This window comes from Cupressus sempervirens, chromosome 1 (assembly GCF_028749045.1).
Source record: "Cupressus sempervirens isolate cs-2001-9-10 chromosome 1, ASM2874904v1, whole genome shotgun sequence".
In the NCBI taxonomy this organism is placed as follows: domain Eukaryota; kingdom Viridiplantae; phylum Streptophyta; class Pinopsida; order Cupressales; family Cupressaceae; genus Cupressus; species Cupressus sempervirens.
In genome coordinates this window covers 11,396,213-11,420,203 of record NC_143118.1, presented here as the reverse complement: position 1 = coordinate 11,420,203, position 23,991 = coordinate 11,396,213, and the positions used below count along the sequence as shown (strand labels likewise).

Below are 23,991 nucleotides of genomic sequence, written 5' to 3'. Positions count from 1 at the left end.
TCCACCGCAAATCAATTAAGCTGGAGTGGTACTGAGATAGTTGACCTCCCAGAAAGTCCTGGTGCTTCACCTCTGTGAACATCATCTAAATCCAATGATTGTTAACTGCTCCATTTATTCTCATAAGAGAAGGGTTCGTGTGAATCACTACTCATGAAACATGGGTCAATGAGTTTGACTCTAAAACTACACAATTAAATATTAATAGCAATATCACAATTCAATATTAATAGCAATATCACAATTCAATAATGACCAAAAAGAATGCTGTCTCTTCCAGCTCGCTCACAAATGCATGTGACTACAACAATTTCACCCAAATCTTAGTTCAGAGCAGCTGCTTTCATGACATATTTTGCATTTGCATCTCTGGTCGCTGTCTATCTGATAAGGTAGTTGTATTTGAATCAAAGAAGAATTTCATCCTGCAAAGTGGCCATTTTGCCCAAATCCGATGAAGACATGGCCAATTGTAGACCCGAACATTTAGGAAGTTAGTACCGCGTAAATTTGATATTATTTTATGTTGATAAAATAAATGAAGTTTTGAGAAGCATAGCAATAGTCTATCGTTAACAAATTTCCTGTCCTGCTATTTGAAAATAGCCCAATTTAAGGAAAGAAATAATGAAAGTGATTATTTTAATTTTTAAACATCCAAGCTGTTTCTTTCCCATCCTTCGATTACAAGGTCACTCCTTTTGTTCAGTCAATTTGGCTATTTACGAAGAGCACATAATGAAATGTGTTTCCAATAATCAACTGTGGGTACGCTTCTCTGACATTTATCTCACTTTCATCAACACTTGAAAAAGTATTGAATTCACTCACATCCTACACTACGGTACGGCTGTACCTATAATGGGTTTCATCTTTGTTTTCAAGAGTGTATCAAAGGTTCCTCAACCATCAGGGTTTGCAACAGTCCCACTTCAATAATAACGCTGTATTAAAATTGGTAAATGCTATCCATTTCATTCCCATTGATTAATACACTAGGATGTTTTACAAGCAAGAAAATCGAGTATTCTCCAAATAGCCACAAATTTTTAGATGGAACTAACCTGAAATATATCATATGTATAAAATGATATTAATTCTTATACAGAATGAGGATAATGTTAGCTACATTTTCCTAGTTGCATTGAAAGGTGTATTTTATCGAAAACAGTAGCATACGTGTCAAAAAAATGATATTTGTAATCCAAATAGACACTGAAAGTGCATACACTAAAACTTGCCTTGTCTAACATTTAAGTTTCTTAACCGTTTGGCAGAAACAAATGTCAGCATTAGCACTTTGCGTATTATTCTTCACATGCTGTGTAATCAAATCCAAATTGCAGGAATACAAAAACAAAGTTACAAATGGATTTAACATGCAATTAAGGTACAAATAAGAGGGTTGATGCTTTTGCAACAAAACTTCACTGAAGCACTCTTAACTTCAATTTGTCTATTTTCATGTTTACGTACTCCATAATCTTTCTCTAGCCCTTTGGAAATTAATCCATGAATCAAAAATGAAGTAAGCTGTATGCCATTATCCAAGAAAGCTGCACAAGAATATAAGAAGCATCAGAATGCTTTCAAGGAAATCAGTACAACAAGAGTACATAATCCTTTCAAAAACTAAAAACTCCAAGTCGGAATTTTCAGCCATCAATAATTCAAACAAAACAGTGTATTTTTACCAAGAAGAGAGTAACAGATGCAAACATTCCTTCTTGAAGAAGAGTCCCATGCCCACCAAATTCTTCCTCATCAACTTTCAAGACAAGAGAATAATATACATAGATAATACCTGAAGACAACAATAAAAATCTGAAAGGAAACGCATAATTAGAATTACTTAACTTGGTAGCACAAGAAAATCCTAATTTGCTTCTACTATTCGAAAACATAATGAAGGATTTTGATAATATCATTAAGTATAAGTTGAGTTTAATAGACATAACTGTATGTGAACCAGCAAATTTGATATTCTCAATTGGTACCAAATAGCTATTCTGTATTTTTAAGAATGGATGCAAAACTTCGTATACTATTAACTTGCATGATATATAATGTTGCCAGGAATGTAAAGAATGCATCTCCAGAATAGGCCATTGCAGTTAAATTAAAAACTTAAACATGTTATCTAATTCTTGATTCTTAATTCTTATTGCATTAGTTTGAATCCTATCAAGTTACATCTTCATAAACAATTTTGAAAATGATCAAGAGACTGGTCTTATTAATTTAGCAATTGAAGTGAGACATCTGACAATGCAAATTGCACAGTTGAAAGTTACCAAAGAACCTATATGGAATAGGTAACGACTTCCCAGCCATTTCTAGACAATATTTTGATAGAACTTGAAAATTTGATGCCAGTAACCAAAGTCAGTTGACTGAAGTTTATTTCTGGTACATTATTTATGCTCATTAGCCTAATGACATATTTTTGTACCCAGTCAAGAGACTCAAAATTATGAATCCTAAAAAGATGGTACTGGAACATCCTCCAGGCAAAGAGATCAGAAAATTACAAGTAGATAAAGCTTCCATATTCAGTGTTAAAAAATCTTTTGAGCCATAAATTTATGAAGAACAGAAACACAATACTTCAACAAAGGCACTGGTAGAGGAAATTCATGATTTTGAAATGGTAAATGATGCCTGGTATGTAATTGTATCGCACAGACATATTTAAGGTTTTAAAGAATAGTAGCAAAACTCACATCCCAACAAAACTCACCAGATTCAATTTTCATCTGGGCTTGGCAAAACTTTGGAAATTAAAAAAACAATACTTGAATTCATTAACTCGGCAAAACTTGGTGAGATATTTTTGTAACTGAAAAAATTGCACATTAATTTAAACCCAAAATTAACTTGTGAGTTAAGTGAGTACTTGTTCAGTTTTGAAACTATGACTAGCAGTCCTATAAATTACTTAAATATTGAACATGATATATATGAAGAAAGTATAATACTTCCGGGAATGTAAAGAATGCATCTCCAATGTACCATTGCACTTTAATTAAAAAATTTAAAACATGCTATCTAATTCTTAATTCTCATCACATTAGTATGAATCCTATCAAGTTACATCTTCATAAATAATTTTGAAAATGATCAAGAGACTGGTATTATTAATTTAACAATTGAAGTGCGACATCCAACATTGCAAATTGCACAGTTGAAAGTTACCAATGAACCTATATGGAATAGGTAATGGCTTCCCAGCCATTTCTAGACACTATTTTGGTAGAATTTGAAAATGTGATGCCAGTAGCCAAAGTCAGCTGACTGAAGTTTCTTTCTGGTACATTATATATGCTAATAGTGTAATGACATAGATTTGTACCCAGTCAAAAGACTCAAAATTATGAATCCTAAAAGATGGTACCCGAAGGTCCTCCAGACAAAGAGGTCAGAAAATTACAGGTAGATAAAGCTTCCATATTCAGTGTTAAAAAATCTTTTAAGCCAAAAATTCATGAAGAACAGAAACACAATACTTCAACAAGGTCACTGGTAGAGGAAATATGATTTTGAAATGGAAAATGATGCCTGGTACGCAATTGTATCACATAGACATATTTAAGGTTTTAAAGAATAATTGCAAAACTCACATCCCAGCAAAACTAGCCAGATCCAGTTTTGGTCTGGGCTTGGCAAACCTTTGGAAATTTAAAAAAATACTTGAATTGATTAACGAGGCAAAACTTGGTGAGTTATTTTTGCAACTGAAAAAGTTGCACGTTAATTTGGACCCAAAAAATTAACTTGTGAGTTAGGTGAGTACTTGTTCAGTTTTGAAACTATGACTAGCAGTACTATAAACTTATAAAGAACTTAAATATTGAACATGATATACATGAAGAACATATAATATTGCCGGGAATGCAAAGAATCTCCAGAATAGGCCATTGCACTTTAATGAAAATTTTAAAACGTTATCTTATTCTTAATTCTTATCACATTAGTTTGAATCCTATCAAGTTACATCTTCGTAACCAATTTTGAAAATGATCAAGAGACTAGTATTATTAATTTAGTAATTGAAATGAGACATCTGACAGAGCAAATTGCACAGTTGAAAGTTACCAATGAACCTATATGGAATAGGTAATGGCTTCCCAGCTATTTCTAGACACTATTTTGATAGAACTTGAAAATTTGATGCCAGTAACCAAAGTCAGTTGACTGCAGTTTCTTTCTGGTACATTATAGATGCTAATAGCCCAATGACATATTTTTGTACCCAGTCAAAAGACTCAAAACTATGAATTCTAAAATATGGTACCAGAAGATTCTCCAGACAGAGATCAGAAAATTACAGGTAGATAAAGCTTCCATATTCAGTGCTAAAAAATCTTTTGAGCCATAAATTCATAAAGAATGGAAACATAATACTTCAACAAAGGCATTGGTACTGTTCAGGTGTTGACATTTTTTAGGAAAGTAGATAGTATCATTAGTTAGCAAGGAGAATCTGCATATAACTTAAAATATTCAATATGTATCAGTCTAAACTTTAACTCAATTCATACCGATGCCAGTCAAAAATTAAGAGATATATAACACGCTGTCAATAATTAGTAAGACAGACTCATTAATTTTAACTGCCACAATAACTGATGGTTCAGTATATTGTTATGAGAAGGGAGATAATGTATGGTTATTCAAATAATACACTTCCTAACCCATGAAGTTGATTATGTAATGTCCCCATTTTAGCAGTTGACCAAGTGTGTGTGCGTTAGCCTTGTTCTACATGGTCCCGAGGGCTAACGAAGGGTTTAATGGGATCTTGGAGTGTTTTGGCTTAGTCATTTCCAGTTTGGGCCAAAACGAAGTTGATTTACTCAGTTTCAGGCATACTTACTATTTTTAGTAAGTCGGCAGGACACAGTGCAGGTCAATTTTGGTGATTGGATTCGATACTCCTCGGTGAGAGCTTTCCGATGAGCTATCACTCGCATTATTCGGAGTTCGATTGCTAATACATTTTAATGCCTGAAGTTTTATTAAAGTAACGTCTAATTTAATTGTAAAATATTAAAGTGTTACTTTAATATTTATTTTATGGTAATGTGTACCCAAGGGAGACATAAGGGGTATTTTAATATATGTTTTATATTACACATCTTTTATCCCACATTGCCCATATGAGTTGAGCGGACCCATGGGAATAGGATAAAAGGAAGCATCTGTGGCTTCATTAGGCAGGGTTGAATATGAGAAGAAATTGGTATGTGAGTTGCAGCTCAGTTCTTGGCATTTGAGGACGTCTATCCTCTCTTGTAACATTCTAGACGTCATTCCCTTGGGGTTTGGCCTTTGGAATTCTTTGTTTTTGGCTTCATTATCAGGCAGTTTAGTTGCATTTCCGGCTACAGGCAGATTTGGTATTTTGCTCATATCTTCTTCACTACTTGTCCGACGCTTATGCCGCTTTGAGGGAATGGTATTACGAAGGTAGTGGACTGATTGAAGGACAAAGTATTGTAGCAGCAAGTTCGTAAGCATGGGCTGGAGTATTATGACAATATTGCTGAAGTAATTAGTGAGTTGATAAATCTGCCATGTATTTGGTTTTATGAATTCTAAAAATAACATTTTATTAGCAGCAATTCATTTCCACTTTGCATATTATCGTAGTTCCTTTCTTGTCTATGTTGTATGATACCAATTCCATGCATGAAACACAACAAACAAATAAACGTTTGATTTCCGGAGTTATAAGGGGTTTTAAGAAGTTAAATGCAAACTGTTTGACATAATTCCTTTCAGCAATTTGGTTTAGTTTTTTGGGACATCTAGGGGTGCCCATTACAGTGGTATCAGAGCTATAAGTCCTGCCATCCTGTGGAGGTCTTATAGGGAATTTGGAACAGCCGGATAGAGGGAAAAAGTAAGTAAAAAACACAAGCTAAGCATTTATGTTTGAGCATGCGACAGGGGTCTTATAATTTTCGCGATACCAGAGCAAGACAAAATAGGATTTCAGACTTGCAAAGCAAACAGTCTAGTACATCCGTGCAGGGGGACATTGAATTCAACCATACAGACACAGAGGAGATATTCTGTGATCAGGACAATAATATGGGTGATCGAGATGACAGGAATACAGGATTAGGCGGAGGCAGAAATGCTGGTCCAGATCAGGAGGAGGTACTGTTCCGACAGTTACTGGATACATTAGAGCAGGGGCAGCGTATGCAGCAGGAGCAGAATAGCCGAATGGACATGATGTTGCAGCTCATGGCTAGACAGATGGGTGTCAATATTAATCCAGGTGATGCCAACAACAGAAACAATAACAACGAGGGAAACAATAACCATGAAGGCCAAGACAACAACAATGGTCCTGAGAATAACATTAATGGTAATAATGGACACGGCAATAATGGGAATGAGGCTGATAACTTTAGACACGTTGCACGCCCAGCACGGACTGCGAGCTCGAGACCTCTTCTACCCACTTTTCCACCCAGAGATCCGGTTCATCCAGTAAACGAACCGCAGATTACCGAGTTACAGGATCAGTTCAGGAGGGACTGGGAGGCTAGTGGACCAGAGTTTCAGGCGGATATTTCTCTTAGAGATTATATGGACTTGAGGATGAGACACATGCCTAAAGCAGGAGGGAGGAATCAAAACTTTGAGCTGAGGAAGAAAGTTGGAAAACTTTCTTTACCTTATTATGATGCTTCAGGGAAGATGACTGCACGAGCTTGGGTGCAGAAGGTAGATACATACTTGCAGCTAAATCCTATGCCTGAGGAGGAGGCTATCAAGTATGCGGCTATGCACTTGGATGGCATTGCACATGAATGGTGGCATCATGGCATGGTGACTTTGGGGCATAATCAGATTACATCCTATGAGGAATTCACTGAAACATTGATTGGGAGATTTGACACTAAGGATCCCGAGTTACATTTCAAGGAGCTAGCACAGTTAAAACAGTCAGGTTCTGTGGACGCTTACATTGCCGAGTTTCAGCGCTTGTCTGTACTTGTTACTGATATCTCTCCTAGGAGATTGGTGGTGTTATTTTGTGATGGTCTTGCTGATCCATTACGAGGTTGGGTGAAGGGACATGATCCACTCACGTTAGCTGAAGCAACTAAAAAGGCACGAGATTTAGCCCCTTCGGTATACAAAGGAAAAAACCATTCAACAGATTCTTCCTACCGCAAGGACAAAGACAAAAAATCATTTCAGAAAGAGTATAGCAAACCCAAAGAAGGATCCAAAGGACTAGACAATGAAACCTTGAATGAACTTCGAAAGAAGAAGCTGTGCTTCCATTTTAGAGAGCCTTGGGACTTATCTCATAAATGTTCTCTCAAGGCTAAGGCAAATCAAATGGAGTATTTTTCAGCAGAAGAGTCAGAGTCAGAAGGGGAGGATCAGCACTCCGATTCAGATGAGGGTAACACTATAGAGGAGAGCAACATTCCTAAGGATGATAGATCGTTGGCACGCTTGACAGGGGCCCAAAAGGCAATCACATTTAAGGTCAGGGGTACTATCCAGGGGCAGAAAGTGATATCTCTTATTGACACTGGGGCTACACATAACTTCATAGATGCACAGTTGGTAGCCAGGAGAGGGTTACAGACAGAGGAGCATGATGGGTTTAGAGTCATGGTGGCTAACGGTGATAAGTTATTATGCACTCGGAAGATATCTAATCTTCGCATCAAGTTTGGAGATGGCTACGAGTTGGAGGATGAGTTCTATGTTGTGGACATGGGAGATTATGATGTCATCCTCGACATGACATGGATGGCTTCACTAGTTGAGTTCACACTCAATCTAGCGAAATTGGAGATGAGATTCCAGCATGAGGGGAGAACTGTGGTACTTAGAGGGCTTTCAGATGGAGGTTGCAGAATAGTGTCCTTGAGGAGAATGCAGAGACTTTTTCGTCATGATGACATAGAGTGGGCGGCAGAGTGCCACATTATGCCAACTTCACCAGAGCCACAAGAAAAGAGTCATCCACTAGATGTTCAGAAGATACTCGATAGACACGCTAAAGTATTTAGCGATATTCCTCATGGGGTTCCTCCTGACAGAGGGATGGAACATGTTATTGAGCTCGAGGAGGGAGCCAAACTAGTTATGATTACTCCCTATCGTCATCCTAAGAAACACAAGGATGAGATAGAGAAGGCGATTAAGGATTTGTTGGAGATGGGGCATATCAGGCCCAGTAAGAGCCCTTTTGCTTCAGCAGTAGTATTGGTAAAGAAGAAGGATGGGACGATGCGCATGTGCATCGATTACAGGGCACTGAATAAGAAAACAATTAAAAACAGGTATCCCATTCCTAGGATTGATGAGCTGATTGATGAGTTGCATGGGGCATGCTTCTTCACCAAAATTGATTTGCGATCCGGATACCATCAGATCAGGATGAGAGCAAAGGACATTGAGAAAACAGCCTTCCGATGTCACTATGGCCACTTTGAGTTCATGGTTATGCCATTTGGTCTAACCAATGCACCTGCTACATTTCAAAGTTGTATGAACCAAGTATTCAGGAAGCAGCTGAGGAGATTTGTCTTGATCTTCTTTGATGACATCTTGGTCTTCAGTAAGACCTGGGAGGAGCACTTACATCATCTAGAGGAGGTGTTATCTATTTTGGAGAGAGAGTCATTGTATGCCAAGGAATCTAAATGTGAGTTTGGCATGACTGAGCTCCTTTACCTGGGGCATATCATTAGTGCAGATGGCGTTCGGGTTGATCCCGAAAAGATTAGAGCTATTGTAGAATGGCCTACTCCAACAAACCTTACACAGCTTAAGGGATTCTTTGGTTTATGTGGTTTTTATAGGAGGTTTGTTAAGGGATTCTCACAGATTGCTACACCCTTGACAGATCTTACCAGGAAAGGAGCCTTCGTGTGGACAGGGGCAGCACAGAGGTGTTTTGAGCATTTCAAGCAGGTAATGTCTTCATGTCTAGTTCTAGCTCTACCGGATTTCACGAAGCCTTTTGAGCTTCATTGTGATGCATCTGGTGATGGGATTGGAGCAGTATTGATGCAGGAGAAGCATCCCATTGCATTCGAGAGTAGGAAGCTCCGAGGAGTTGAGAAAAGTTATTCTGTCTATGACCGGGAGATGTTGGCCATAATGCATGCATTGGCCAAATTTCGATCATATTTGGTAGGTGGACGTTTTGTGATCAAGACTGATCACAACAGTATTAAATACTTCATGAGCCAGCGTGATCTTAATGACCGGCAACAAAAATGGGTGACTAAATTGCAGGCTTATGACTTTGACATAGAGTTTGTCAAAGGTAAGAAAAATGTGGTGGCTGATGCCTTATCTCGGAGACCTCACTTATGTGCTCTGGCAGAGATTTCAGGAGATTGGAGAGATCAGATTATAGCAGAGTATGTCGGAGATGCTTGGGCTTCTGGATTGATTTCAGGTACCATACAGGATGATCGCTATGAGGTGATAGATGGATTGATCAGAGTTCAGGACAGGGTTTATTTGATTCCATCATCACATTTGAGAGAGGCGATACTGAAAGCATTTCATGATGCACCCACAGCTGGACATCCGGGGGTCTTCAAGACCTACAGGCAGATCCGAGAGCGGTTTTCATGGAAAGGGCTCAAGGATGATGTTCAGAGGTATGTCAGGGAGTGTGTGGTTTGTCAACAGAATAAGGGAGAACACACATTTCCTGCAGGTTTATTACAGCCCTTGCCCATTCCTAATAGGAAATGGGAAAGTATTTCGATGGACTTCATCACTGGTTTACCACGAGTACAGGGAAGGGATTGCATCTATGTGGTGGTGGACCGCCTGACGAAGTTTGCTCACTTCATTGCTATTCCGTCCACTTACACAGCAGCACAGGTGGCAGAGCTTTTCTTTAAAGAGATATTCAGGTTACATGGGTTGCCCAGATTCATTGTCAGCGACCAGGATAGTAAGTTTATGAGTGTTTTTTGGCAAGAGTTGTTTAGGTTGTGTGGTACAGATCTTACACCTAGCACTAGTTATCATCCGCAAACAGATGGGCAAACAGAGATTGTGAATAAATGGGCGGAAGGATATTTGAGGAACTATGTAACTACACAACAAAAGGCTTGGATCAGATGGTTGCATATGGGAGAGTATTGTTATAACACCACTTATCATATGTCCATCAAGATGACTCCTTTCATGGCACTCTATGGTTATGAAGCACCTAGCTTCATGGATTTAGTTTTGGGGGACAGTAGAGTGCCCAAAGCCAAAAACTTATTGCAGGATAGTCAGGACATCCTGAAAGTGCTCAAAGAGAATATACAACAGGCCCAGAATCAACAGAAATTGTATGCTGATCAGCACCGAATAGAGCGCAGCTTCGAGGTAGGGGATATGGTTTACTTGAGGCTACAACCATATAGACAGTCATCGCTCAAGAAGAGCGGAGCTGAAAAGTTGAAACCTAGATTTTATGGTCCATACAGGGTGATTCGCAAAGTGGGCAAAGTCGCCTATGAGCTTGAGCTTCCAGAAGGCAATCGAGTGCACAATGTGTTTCATGTGTCTAGGCTTAAGAAAGCCATTGGTCAGAGTGTAGTGCCTTCTGCAGATTTACCCCCTTTGGATGAGGAGGGGAAGCTTGTGTTAGTACCTGAGGCTATTCTGGATACCAGAGAGAGGAAGCTTAGAAGCAGGATAGTGAAGGAGTATTTGGTCAGATGGAAAGACCTGCCGGAGGAAGATTCTACATGGGAGAGTGAGCAGGTTATTCAGCAGGCTGGACTGAGATTGCTTGAGGACAAGCAATTTCAAGGGGGGCGGACTGTAATGTCCCCATTTTAGCAGTTGACCAAGTGTGTGTGCGTTAGCCTTGTTCTACATGGTCCCGAGGGCTAACGAAGGGTTTAATGGGATCTTGGAGTGTTTTGGCCTAGTCATTTCCAGTTTGGGCCAAAACGAAGTTGATTTACTCAGTTTCAGGCATACTTACTATTTTTAGTAAGTCGGCAGGACACAGTGCAGGTCAATTTTGGTGATTGGATTCGATACTCCTCGATGAGAGCTTTCCGATGAGCTATCACTCGCATTATTCGGAGTTCGATTGCTAATACATTTTAATGCCTGAAGTTTTATTAAAGTAACGTCTAATTTAATTGTAAAATATTAAAGTGTTACTTTAATATTTATTTTATGGTAATGTGTACCCAAGGGAGACATAAGGGGTATTTTAATATATGTTTTATATTACACATCTTTTATCCCACATTGCCCATATGAGTTGAGCGGACCCGTGGGAATAGGATAAAAGGAAGCATCTGTGGCTTCATTAGGCAGGGTTGAATATGAGAAGAAATTGGTATGTGAGTTGCAGCTCAGTTCTTGGCATTTGAGGACGTCTATCCTCTCTTGTAACATTCTAGACGTCATTCCCTTGGGGTTTGGCCTTTGGAATTCTTTGTTTTTGGCTTCATTATCAGGCAGTTTAGTTGCATTTCCGGCTATAGGCAGATTTGGTATTTTGCTCATATCTTCTTCACTACTTGTCCGACGCTTATGCCGCTTTGAGGGAATGGTATTACGAAGGTAGTGGACTGATTGAAGGACAAAGTATTGTAGCAGCAAGTTCGTAAGCATGGGCTGTAGTATTATGACAATATTGCTGAAGTAATTAGTGAGTTGATAAATCTGCCATGTATTTGGTTTTATGAATTCTGAAAATAACATTTTATTAGCAGCAGTTCATTTCCACTTTGCATATTATCGTAGTTCCTTTCTTGTTTATGTTGTATGATACCAATTCCATGCATGAAACACAACAAACAAATAAACGTTTGATTTCCGGAGTTATAAGGGGTTTTAAGAAGTTGAATGCAAACTGTTTGACATAATTCCTTTCAGCAATTTGGTTTAGTTTTTTGAGACATCCAGGGGTGCCCATTACAGATTATTGTATGGTATACAGGTCTATATTGTGAACGTTTGACACTGACATGCAAAGTATAGCAAAATGTGAGTTGGAGTGCACTGGTATCTTTATCGAATGTGAAACTATAGCAGGACAGATTTGGTATGTGAAGCAATTTTCAACAAAGAATTCTAAAGCAAATTGACTTTCAACAAAATAAACCCGCTACTGCTTTCTATGATGGAAGTTGTATTTAACAAATAGAGGTGCACCATTGATTTAACACAGAGAGTCTTCAGGATGAATAATTAGGTCATGTATTAGATCACCATATGGCAGACAATGTTCACCATACCACTTTGCAAATATCATAAAAGCACCACTCTGATATGCACATAGACCCTGCTAAAAGGAAGTTGTCAAGTTGTTGATTTTTCTAGAAGTCAGGATCTGTGTATGCCATTACCAACTTAAGTACCAGAATTTCATGCAGCTGGTATAAACTATAATGTATTCCATAGATAATTTTAGTTTCACAAACGAATTTTTTCATTTTGATGTCTACTTTTTATCTTTTTCTAGTATTTTTGGCTATTTTCTGCTTGTTTTATGATACATATAGTGTTTTTCAACACTTTGTACAACCATTTTAAAGCATCATTTGAACCTCAGGAAAATTTGTGACATGACCTCTAATTTCTCCTATTCTATGGATTCTCCATTTACTTTCAACAAATGCATGTTTAGCTCATTCTCTTACAGATTATATAAGGAGGATAATGACATTGACAACTAATAATTAATAAGAGCAGTTCTTCGGCGAAAATTCCTGTTTCTTGGAACTAAAAAAATTGAATTGTCCAATTTTATTGAATCTCTTCCTGTTCCTAACGATAGATCATAGAGTATGACCCAAAACATTGACACAAACATCAGCGACAGAGTTATTACCGGAAGTCTTCTATCATGGAGATGGACTGAAGAAATATCATGTCCACTAATTCTATCATATTCTAAACAAAGTTAGCTTTGATCAAGGTCATTGGCACAGTTGTAGACTTGTAGTCCCTTCATTCTTTGGATGAGGAATCTATTATCTTGAGCATATAAACTACACATTGATATTAATTTTTACCATTAATTTATGTAGCCAGGATGCTAGACATTATAGCTGCTAGCATATGCACAATCCTCAAGACACCTATGATCCCCTCCATCTTCAGATGAGGAATCTAGTTATTTCTAAGCACATCCATTTAAACAGTCATTATTTTCTTTCATTAGCCTTGCTCGACAGAGATTTTGAATACTAATGCTGCTTTCTTTTACCTCTTAAAGGAATGTGAATTTTCATACAGGAAATTTCTTTCATGTTGTTTAAAATATAATTAATTGGCCAATGAAAAGTAACTTGCAGTTTATTAAAGATCCCTTTAATAGTCTTAGATGACAAACTATCCAGTGCAGCCAGTTTCTAGCTGGTTCAAAGGCAAGAAATTGTGACGGATTCACAAATGAGTGTTTTGTAATAACACAAGTGGAAGTAAGAAGCCAGATAGTTTAGCTTACACTTATAATTCACTTTGGCTAGCTGAAACTCAAAAACTACGCATTTACATCTTACACAGTAATCTCATAGCACTGTGTCATATTTTTCCTTTGAGACAACTAGCTTTCCGGATATTAGATATAATCCCTCGACAGCTTCGTCGTGTGTATCATCTAACCAGCTAGGGTGAGTGATACCCCTGTTGGAAATTTGTTCAACACTCCCCTCGGGATTCGTGACAAGGGCTTAACCATCTCCTATGTACTATAAGTTGAGTGATTGTATCGGGCATTAACAAATCAGTTTTCTGGTGCAACGGAAACCCCACTCTAACAAATGGTATCAGAGCTTGGTCACAAGTTTGAATCCTCAGACCCTCGGATAACACTAAGGGAGAGATTGTTGGATATTTGTTCAATGCTCCCCTCAGGATTCATAACAAGTAACCGCCACCTGTCTACTATAAGTTGAATGGTTGTATCAAGCATTGACAGATCAGTCTTTTGGTGCAACAGCAACCCCACTCTAACAACCTCTAATCAGATTTTGGTTAGTCAAAAATAGGTATTTGTGATTTATACAAGTAGGTGTTTGCCAACTGTTCAACTGACACACTTCCCTGACCAACTTTATGTTTGTGACAACAAAGTTACAAACATGTTGAGGGGTGTTGGTTATTTTCCTGTATGTATTGTTGTTTATATTCTCAAGAATTGCACAATTCATCGTCTATAATATGTATGCCAGGTTCTTATCCTATTCCTACATACCTATGCACACACATATTTCGTCTTGGGTTGACTGTATCTATATTTTTGCAAACAGCAATGGTACAGCTTTTAATCCACATGCATTCTTAATCAAATATAATAAAAAAATTAATTGTTAAGGATATGCTAAAAAAGATAATGGCATTAGGAACATACACAAGTATCCAAATAGCACCAATTAAGGGAATAAGACCCCAAGTTAGACCACATATAAGTGCAACAGCTTGTCGAATCCAGTGCAGCACGTCTCCTAATTGATCCTGCAAATTAAGATTGGCAACAGAAATTAATAGATTGCCAACTACTATCTTGATCTCTTGACTGTCTAACATATAGTTATTAAATTATTAGATATTTATCTGCAATGCTGTCATCAATCATCAATATTAAAAGTTTGTTTTAGAGAAGCTACATTGAAATGTCAAACATGTCTCATAGTTCAATTATGTCTTTCAACCAGTTGTATAATTTTAGTCAGCATAAAGTTAGCAATATCACTTTGCAAAGACTATAACAAATGGATTAAACAAAACAAAGATATGTCAGATCATTGACCGTATTGATTATTGAGATTAAAAAAAATCCTCTTAAACTCTCTCTTCTCATTTGAAAATCTTTGATTTTTTTATGGCTTGACACTCTTATTTACACTGAGCACTTACTAAGGATTCTTCTTTACATTAAAGTAAGAAATTTTGGAAGTATCAGTGTCCATATGTACAAGAGAACCAAATAGACTTTGGAAAACTCAGTCTCTACATGTGCAATAGGAGCCAAACGTGGCAAAGCAGCAGATGCACTCAATATAGTGATAAGGTAAGGCTTATAGATATTTATTTTTCTTATCTTAAGCTGGGTTATATTGATGCTCTGCAAAGAAAAATGGTTGAATTTGATAAAACCTTCTCTAAATTAATAACAAAAGATAGTCCAGTATCCATGTTAATATTTATTTATTTTTATCTTAAGCTGGGTTATATTGATGCTCTGAAAAATGGTAGAATTTGATAAAACCTTCTCTAAATTAATAACAAAAGACAGTCCAGTATCCATGTTACTAATAGCAAAGCTAATTATGGTAGGTTTTGAAATCTGTGATACCAATTTGTGGGCGTCAAGGGTGGCTTCCGCATCCGAGGCGGACGGATGCGTGATGCACCCGGATGCCCTGCGGGTGCTGGCCGGAAGCCAGCCGCATGCAGCCAGATGTGCGGGGAAGCTGATACCACGCATATGGCTGCCTGCGGCTGGCTTCCGGCCAGCACCCACAGCGCATCCAGGTGCATCCACAGGCCCAGTGCCGGCTAAGCCCAAAAAAAAAAAAAAAAAACAATATTCTTTAACTTAAATTTGCATTAAGACATGTGATGGAAAGCATTTTTAAAATATTTTTTCACTATGAAACCCTAAAACGACCCTAGAAGTCAATATAGAAGCATTCACAAGAGTCATTTTAGAACTTTGTTTGCACCTACAGCCACTCCTTCATTGTGAAGCTAAGTTCAGCATTTTCGAAGAGGATCGACCGAAGAGGGAGAGATAGCTTTCTCAAAGAAGTTTAAACCATTCAAGGTAAGTGATCAATCCTTTTCTTGAGTATTTAGATGAATTTTTTGAGTTTTTGATGATTTTTTTCAAGTTCTTGAAGATTTTTTTAAAGTTTTTCTTCAATTTTTTTTTTTGAAAGATATGTAGAAGCAACTTTGGGTATCTATTTAGGTAGTTTTTCTCACTTCTTTCCACTTGTATGCATGATCATTGATGTTCATAGTTGTTAGGAACTAATTAAAATTTATTTATTTTCTTATAAAATAGGTTGCAAAAAACTAGGCAAGAATGGATACCAGTGGTAGTGCTAGTCAAAGTTCAGTGGGGGGCCAAGGAGGGGAAGGGACTGATAATTTCAAAATTGATGTAGGTTCTCTTTTGTGGAGACATACAACATGGATATCACAAGTTTCAAGAGGTGGCTCATACTATTGGAAGTGCAATTATTGTCAAAGTAACAAAGGAAAACCTTTCAATAGCTCATATTCCCGAGTGAAGCTTCATTTTATGGGCTGGCAAAGAATTTGGAATGTGCATAGGCAAAAATGGTACTGGGATGACTAGTGCGAAAATACTTTCATTTGTAAGAGAACAAGAAGCTGCTGATGCATTGATCAATAGATCAAAAAAAAGCTACTATCGAGGTCCTTCCTCAAAGAGCAAGCTACAGACACCCACTAAACCAATTGCATCCTCCCAACACCCATTCCTGCAAGTACTTGTGCCAGGAGAGGATGAGGAAGAAGTGGAAATTTCAACCCGCAAAAGAGGCCCATTGCACACCGCATTTAAAATGAAGGCAAGAGAGAGACCGCACTGATGAAGCTATTGCACGTTGCCTCTATCCGAATGGGCTTCCTTTCAACTTGGTGAGATCGCCATATTGGAAGGAAATGGTGGCAGCAATCAAAGAATCACCAACTAACTACACAAGCCCGGGGTATGAAAAGGTGCGTACAACTCTATTGCAACAAGAAAAGGCACATATAGAGAAAGACCTTCAACCAATCAAAAAATCTTGGAAAACTTCGGGTCTAACTATTGTGTTAGATGGTTGGAAGGATACAAGAAACCGGCCACTAATTAATGTGATTGCAGTTTACCCCAAAGGGGCAATGTTTTTGAGGGCTATTGATTGTGAGGGGCAAGTGAAGGATTCCGAATTCATTTCTAGAATTTGCATTGAGGCCATTGAGATGGTGGGTAGTGAGAATGTGGTACAGGTGGTCACAGACAATGCCAAAAATTGCAGGGGTGCAAGTGCTTTGGTTGAGAGTCGGTATGAGCATTTTTTTGGACCCCATGCACTGCTCACTCCCTTAACTTGATCATGCAGAGGATTGGCACTGAAGTAGATTGGGTGAAGAAAATATATGAAGAGGGGGAGGACATACAGATGTTTGTGACCAACCACCAAATGTCACAATCCATTTTTAGAACATACTCCAAATTGGAGTTGCTGAAGGTAAATTAATTTTTTTAAATTACTAAGTTTCATGGTTTTGTAATTTAGTTAAAAATTAAAATTTATAATTATATTGTCAATTGACATATTGTTAACTTGCTTAGGTTGTTGAGACCCGTTTTGCATCTCATACAATTGTTATGAGACGATTCCTCAAGGTAAAAGATGCATTGGGCCAAATGGTCATCGGTAATCAATGGGGTGTGTGGAAGATCTCAAATTCAGAAAGCGCACAAAGGATCAGAGATTTGATCTTGAGTGAGAGTTGGTGGGCTCGTGTGGCATATGTATTGAATTTCACCAAGCCCATCATGACTATGCTCCGTTTTGCTAATACAGATACACCTTGCTTGGGGGATGTGTATGATGGCATGGACACCATGGTTGAGAAGGTAAAACATTCTATACAAGCACATGAGAGTGACCCCACACAATGTGAAGCCTTATGCACCCAAGTGCAAGCAATTATCCACCATCGCTGGAATAAGATGACTACCCCATTGCACCTTCTTGCATATGCCTTATCTCCTAGGTACTACAATGAAGAGGTAGTTGGTATGCCGGGTAGAGTTGCACCATTTGCGGATGAGGAGGTTGCTGAGGGGTGCCACAAAGCTCTTACAGGACTCTTCCCATTGGAAGAAATGCATGAAAAAGTGAGGGAAGAATTTGGGTTGTTTGCTTCGGGGTTAAGGCATTCTCCATTTGCACTAAAGGACCAAAATAGAATGGGAGCTATCAAATGGTAGTACATGTATGTTCAACCTTTCAAGCATCTTCAACCTCTTGCAATCAAGGTCCTATCACAAGTAAGTTTTTTATTTTGTTTTGTAAATTTGTTTTAAACTTTTATGTTTACACTTGCATTTTAGAATTTAGTGTTTCACACATTCTTTAAAATTAATTTCATTTGTATGTTTTGTGACAACTATATAGGTTGCTAGTTCTTCTGCTGCTGAAAGGAATTGGAGTACATACTCTTTTATCTATTTAGTGAAGCGCAACCGGTGGGGCTCCAAGAAAGCTGAGGACTTGGTCTTTGTCCACACCAACTTGCGTCTTTTGTCACGTAAGAATGATCATTACAAGGAAGGGGCAACAAAGCTTTGGGATGTAGCCCCTGAGTGTGCAAATTTGGATGCAACACTTCATGATCTTATTACAGTTGGAGACAATCATGATGATAGCGTGGCACATGGTGCATCTAGCATAAGTGGAACCATGCTCGATTCAACTAATATTTCAGCAGTTGGAGATGATGATGAGAATGTGGATTTTCTTGCGAATCCCTATGATTCAAAGGCAGACTCTGATTGATTGAATCTTTAGACTTCAATCATTAACTATGTTTTTATTTTGTTGGAATCTTGAACATGACCTATTTGAACTTATTGTTTAAAAATTAAGACTAAACGCTAATGTTGGACAAGCACATATTGATATTGATATATCATATGAATTTTGAAATATCTTGAATTTTGATAAAGGGTTAAGTATCATAGATTCATAGTCATATTATCAAATGATTTTTTTTTGTATATTTCTTGCATTTCTTTGCATATATATATATATGTTTCCTCACGCATCCGCATCCAAAAAAAAAAAAAAATCCCCGCATCCCGTATCCGCTTCCGGAATCTGCATCCAAATCGGTAACTTAGTTTGAAATTAATGCAGTAATTGTAATATATTCATCTGATGGTTTTAAATATTTTATAGATTGGAAATTTCCATGCATACATTCCAGTTAAACTTTAATAGAGCTATGTAGAGTTTAAATCTTTGAAGAAGGTTAAAAAAGTTGTGCTGTAGCAAACATTGTAAAGAGTGTTCACTTGGCTAGGTATTCCACCTTACAAATCTTCAAAATTATTAAAAACAAATGCTGGTGTTTTTCCAGTGAATGATGGAGTTCATAGAGTCTGTCAACACTTAAATCTTTTACAGCTATTCCTTAAATTTCCACAGGGTCCACTAGAAGGACCTTTTTTTCCTTCTACACAGTATTAAGTGCCTATGGTCAAAGCTTAAATACATGATGCCAGCAAAAGACTCGTCAGCATTGCTCCCAAACTTGGATTTCACAGACACTGCCACATGCTTCAAGATCCTACATGCATAATAGTATGACCATTGTACTCCCTCAAAGCATATAAGAGCTCATAATCAATAATATGTTTTTCACTTTTCAACTTTCACAAAGTATTCTCATCTTGAATGTTGAAGAATTCTTCTTCAGTCCTCATCAAACTTGGATTTCACAGACACTGCCACATGCTTCAAGAGCCTACATGCATAATAGTATGACCATTGTACTCCCTCAAAGCATATAAGAGCTCATAATCAATAATATGTTTTTCACTTTTCAACTTTCACAAAGTATTCTCATCTTGAATGTTGAAGAATTCTTCTTCAGTCCTCATCAGGACAGCATTTTGGTGATAGTCTGGTATATCCTACTAATCAGAGATGCATTCAACATTACAATCATGAGAACATCATCGATCATCATTTGCTGAATAGCATATTAGGGGGCTGTTAGCAATTTTTATGCATCATCAATGCTGGTTCTCTTGAGTCTTGATTATTGTATTATTCATGCACGTCATCTTTCATTTTGGGTTTTTAAATACCTTTTCAACTTTCTATTTCGTTAAACCTTTCTGTTGTATTTGTTGAGATGGAATTTGCATTCCATACTCCTTCCAATGCTTCTTCTTCCTAATGTACTTAGCATCCCATTGCTCCATTTTGGTCATTTGTGTGCATGAATATCACTTAAATCAGTGCCATACTGCACTAAATTAAAAAATTGTGCATACATAATTAACTTTGCTCTTCCAATGGTATGCGATGGATGCTGTTTTGATGTTTTTCCAACTGAAGATGTCTGCTATAATCGATGAAGGTGTCAGCTAAGATCCTATGATCCATAAATCTTCTGCTCATTTGTCAAGTGTCAGCACCAAGACTCTTACAAAGCACACCAATGTTGGAGCCTTCCTACATTAATGCCCATCACTAAATGGTATAACACATTATGTCCCACAATTTAGTTGTTGGCCTATAGAAGGCTCCCAGAATCCAGGTCAACATTACATATGGATTTCTATCATTTAATAGTTCCCCATTCCCCCCATAATAACAGATGGATTCTTCAAGAATCAGCAACATTAATATCTTACTGGTTTTCATGAGGAGGAGGTTTCTGGTTTAAGGCATCATTGAACAGTGATTATGGTTTACTTTCCATGACAAAAAATTGTAGAATGTCTTTCATTTATGAAGCAAGGGATCGAAAGCTGATGCAGGGGCTCTAATGGGGTGCGTAAAATGAGTATTCGACCTGGGCATATCCTTCATCAATCCATTATTATCAACATCATCCGAAACACACAGTATGTGTAAGGCATCTTCATTAAAATGTTTCTACTTGCCATTCGGTACATCAGTTGTGTGTTGTTTAGCGACACAGAAGTCATTTTATGAGCTCTTTACCTCTTATGAGGCTTTAGTCATCACAAAGTTATCCCTTTAGAGACTCAAAAAATTAATGACTATATTTTACAATGTATCAAGAGAAAATAAATAGATTCAGAAGCTCCTCCAAGTGTTACACATATGGAAATCTTGAATGAGATTTATGAAGAAATGACAGATTCTAAAGGACAAGCACATCCTTCGTTTCTCATCTCCAATAGCTTGTTGGATTGTTTGATGGGGAAAACCCAGATTCATTAACTTATAGAAATAGGTTTTTTCAAACAAGGATTTGAGGAAAGCAATGACAGATTCAAGAGAACAGATTCCACTCCCTTTTATAACTGCAATCAATTGCCCAAAAGTCATGGCTAATGGTATTTACATGAAATTTCAGGAATAACTGCAAATTTCCATCCATAAATAAAACAAGATTATATCGAAATTCAAAAAAAAATCAAAAATGGATGCCAGAGCTAGGTCTATTGACTGAAATTTTGGCAGTTACGTCAGCTGTTACCAAATAGAGGAATCCTATCAAGTGGTCATTATTTCTTTATTCAAACCTCAACTCAGAAGAGTGGGGAGAACAAATCCTTGCAATTCTGTGCTGTCCACATAATCCTGACTCCTATGCTAACTGTAACCATCCCAACTTCCATGATGACAGCCTCTCATATGCATTTTGGAATAAAACATATGATAAGCATTCCAATATGGAAAGTCAAAAAGGGAAAAATTAAAATCAAAACAAATCAGCTGTTATATAATCCAGAATGTCCGTTCCCTCATGCTATTAGCTTAAAGTGTACAATAAGCTGAAGCTAAATGTAATTCATACTTATCATTGATCAAATGCTGGCCTCTATAATTAGAAGTAAGTCAGTAATTTGCACTATAACAGATTTACAATTCCAACTAGGCTTAATAAGTTATATAATTCTGCTGAATCGAGCAATTCAACCCATTCAAATATTACTTGCCATACTTCGGCTCAGTGAAATAAATATTTAAATCCACCTCTGTAACGAACTGGAGTTGTCAGTATTCCTAAAACTACCTCTCTCTCTATTGAGCTGCTGAGTATGCAGTCAACCCTATTGATCTTCGCATAATGGCTTGATGGACATTCTCAAATATCCATTCAAAAGACGTGACCGAAGCCCTAATTAAGCATTCTTCCAGTTTAGGGTTTTCATAAAACCACTCCCAATTTTAAACTTGTAATAGACTACCAATCTTAAGAGTTATACCCATGTTCAAATCCCTGTCACTTCAATGAGGAAACCCGTAAACCTAGTAACAGAGTTATTGAATGCGGATCCACGTGTAACACGTTAAAAAATCTTGCTAATATGGTCCAAGTTTGCCCACGAGATTTACCGATCTAAATTAATCAAGAAACATGACTAACATATCTGAATCCAATATCAGCCGAATTCAGCTAATATTTATATGCGTTTAAAAACAATACTTTGTACCAATCGTGGAACGCGTAAAGACAGACAGGTGAAACTAAATTAAAAGTTTCAAGAGCAAGCAACACTGAATACCTTATCCCAAGAAGCCTGTGGATCCAACAATTTCGAAAAGGTAAAAGGTGCAACGTCGCCGTTGTGCTGCTGTTGATGTAGCTTCGCTGACTTAAAAGATGTTGATTTTTCTTTCATCTTGCCTATCAGCGAATTCGATTTCCACGCAACCTAACACGCCTACTGAAACAGATTCACTTTCCCAGCATCCCTGCCTTCCTACACAAATTGCACTCGACTATTGACAATCGGCCAGGGGAAAAGAACTAGATTTTTTTTTCTTCAAGGGCTAAAACCACATGGTTTCAAAAAATTTACCCAAGACTATTAATAGGGCTATTAATAAGCATGAAACAGATCTAGAAAATTATTTAAAAACAAACCTTAAGCTCCGCAAAAAGTGCAGTCGGCCGATTGCATCCGATCAAACAGGAGTTAATCGATGGTAGGCTCTAAACATAGCATAAGACCCTCATCAGAGTGGTATTGACAAGTATTATTGGGCCAATACTTGTTTACTTTCGGCAGTGCCCTGGCTTCTGTTCATGTGCAGAAGCATTGGTCAGAGGTCTTAGCGGACTCTGGTTATAAAATAAATATACGTGTTTAAGTGACAGGTTGCATTTGGAGGTATTCTACAACATTGCAGGAACATGATTACTTTAGGAGCACCCTAACTGAAGTTAACGAAAGCGTATATCATGCTTGACATTGAGTAATTTTTTTGTATTTGTTTTTCCTATGTATTTATTTAATAATTATTAAACTTCATTGGTTCTCAAGATTTAATTATAACCTCACCTTTTCCAACCAGTCATTTACTCAAATTTTTATTGATGATTTTACTATTCATCATTCATATAAGATATCATTCAAGTCATAGTATATCAGGTCATGATGAATTTTGATGTTATGGTAGATTTTAGTTATGTCATGGTAAATTTTAGCTAAGTTGATAGGATCTGAAGTAGCAACTTTTACAATTTAATTTTGTTATCTTTCATTATGGTCAGTTGTGAGTTATGGCTATGGGACCACATTTTGACCTCATGATGTTTGAAGAGTATACTCATGATTCTCCTTCTCTTCTCTTGCATGCACCCTGATGATGGATCACGGAGTGTGATCCGAAACGTTGATGTAAAAATCTGTTCACACAATCAAATCTAGAAATCAAATGCACAACAATGATGGATTGTGGAAATCTAATAGCTCTAGTATACTCATATTTATACTATACATAACATATTATGTTATGTTAAACTTTAGATATTTATAATATACATAACATATTATGTCATGGTAAACTTTAGTTATATTGATGTGATTCAAAATAGCAACTTTTACATTTTGACCTTATCATCTTTCATATTTATAATGTTTATAATATTTTGTGTCATAATAAACTTAAATTATATTGGTGGGGTTCAAAATAGTTAGTAGCTTTTACGTTTGACCTTGAAGTTGTGGGTTGTAGCAATGGGACCCACATTTTGACCTTCAACTTTTATGAGTATAGTCATGTTTATGATATATGGAGTGGGGAATTTAGATATCACTTTTCTTGTTATCATTCATTTTAATTCGTAAATTTAAACATGAGTTTTAGACTATGACAAATAAAATCTTCAAACTACGAAAGCTTTTTTCTTGGTTCGACATAAAAACTATGATTTTGTTATTTTTTATGGTTTTTGTAGTAATGATTCTTATATTTTTATATATGTTTGAAGATTGTG

The 23,991-nt window shown here is 37.2% G+C and overlaps 1 protein-coding gene across 2 annotated transcripts; it reads right to left on the bottom strand.

Moving 5' to 3' along the window:
* Positions 1 to 1,060: 1,060 nt before the first annotated feature.
* LOC149575905 (uncharacterized) lies at positions 1,061 to 22,950 on the bottom strand. Of its 2 annotated transcripts, none has more exons than XM_089815922.1 (5): positions 22,636 to 22,950; positions 22,274 to 22,471; positions 14,384 to 14,487; positions 1,695 to 1,824; positions 1,061 to 1,556 (listed from the first exon to the last, which is right to left on the bottom strand). In XM_089815922.1, the coding sequence occupies exons 2-5, from the start codon at positions 22,388 to 22,390 to the stop codon at positions 1,518 to 1,520; spliced, it is 390 nt and encodes a 129-aa protein (XP_089672048.1). In that variant the 5' UTR covers positions 22,391 to 22,471; positions 22,636 to 22,950; the 3' UTR covers positions 1,061 to 1,517. The 2 variants fall into 2 exon arrangements, with proteins under 2 accessions (XP_089672048.1, XP_089672053.1); XM_089815927.1 differs by having other exon boundaries at positions 22,274 to 22,467; positions 22,636 to 22,937.
* Positions 22,951 to 23,991: the final 1,041 nt, after the last annotated feature.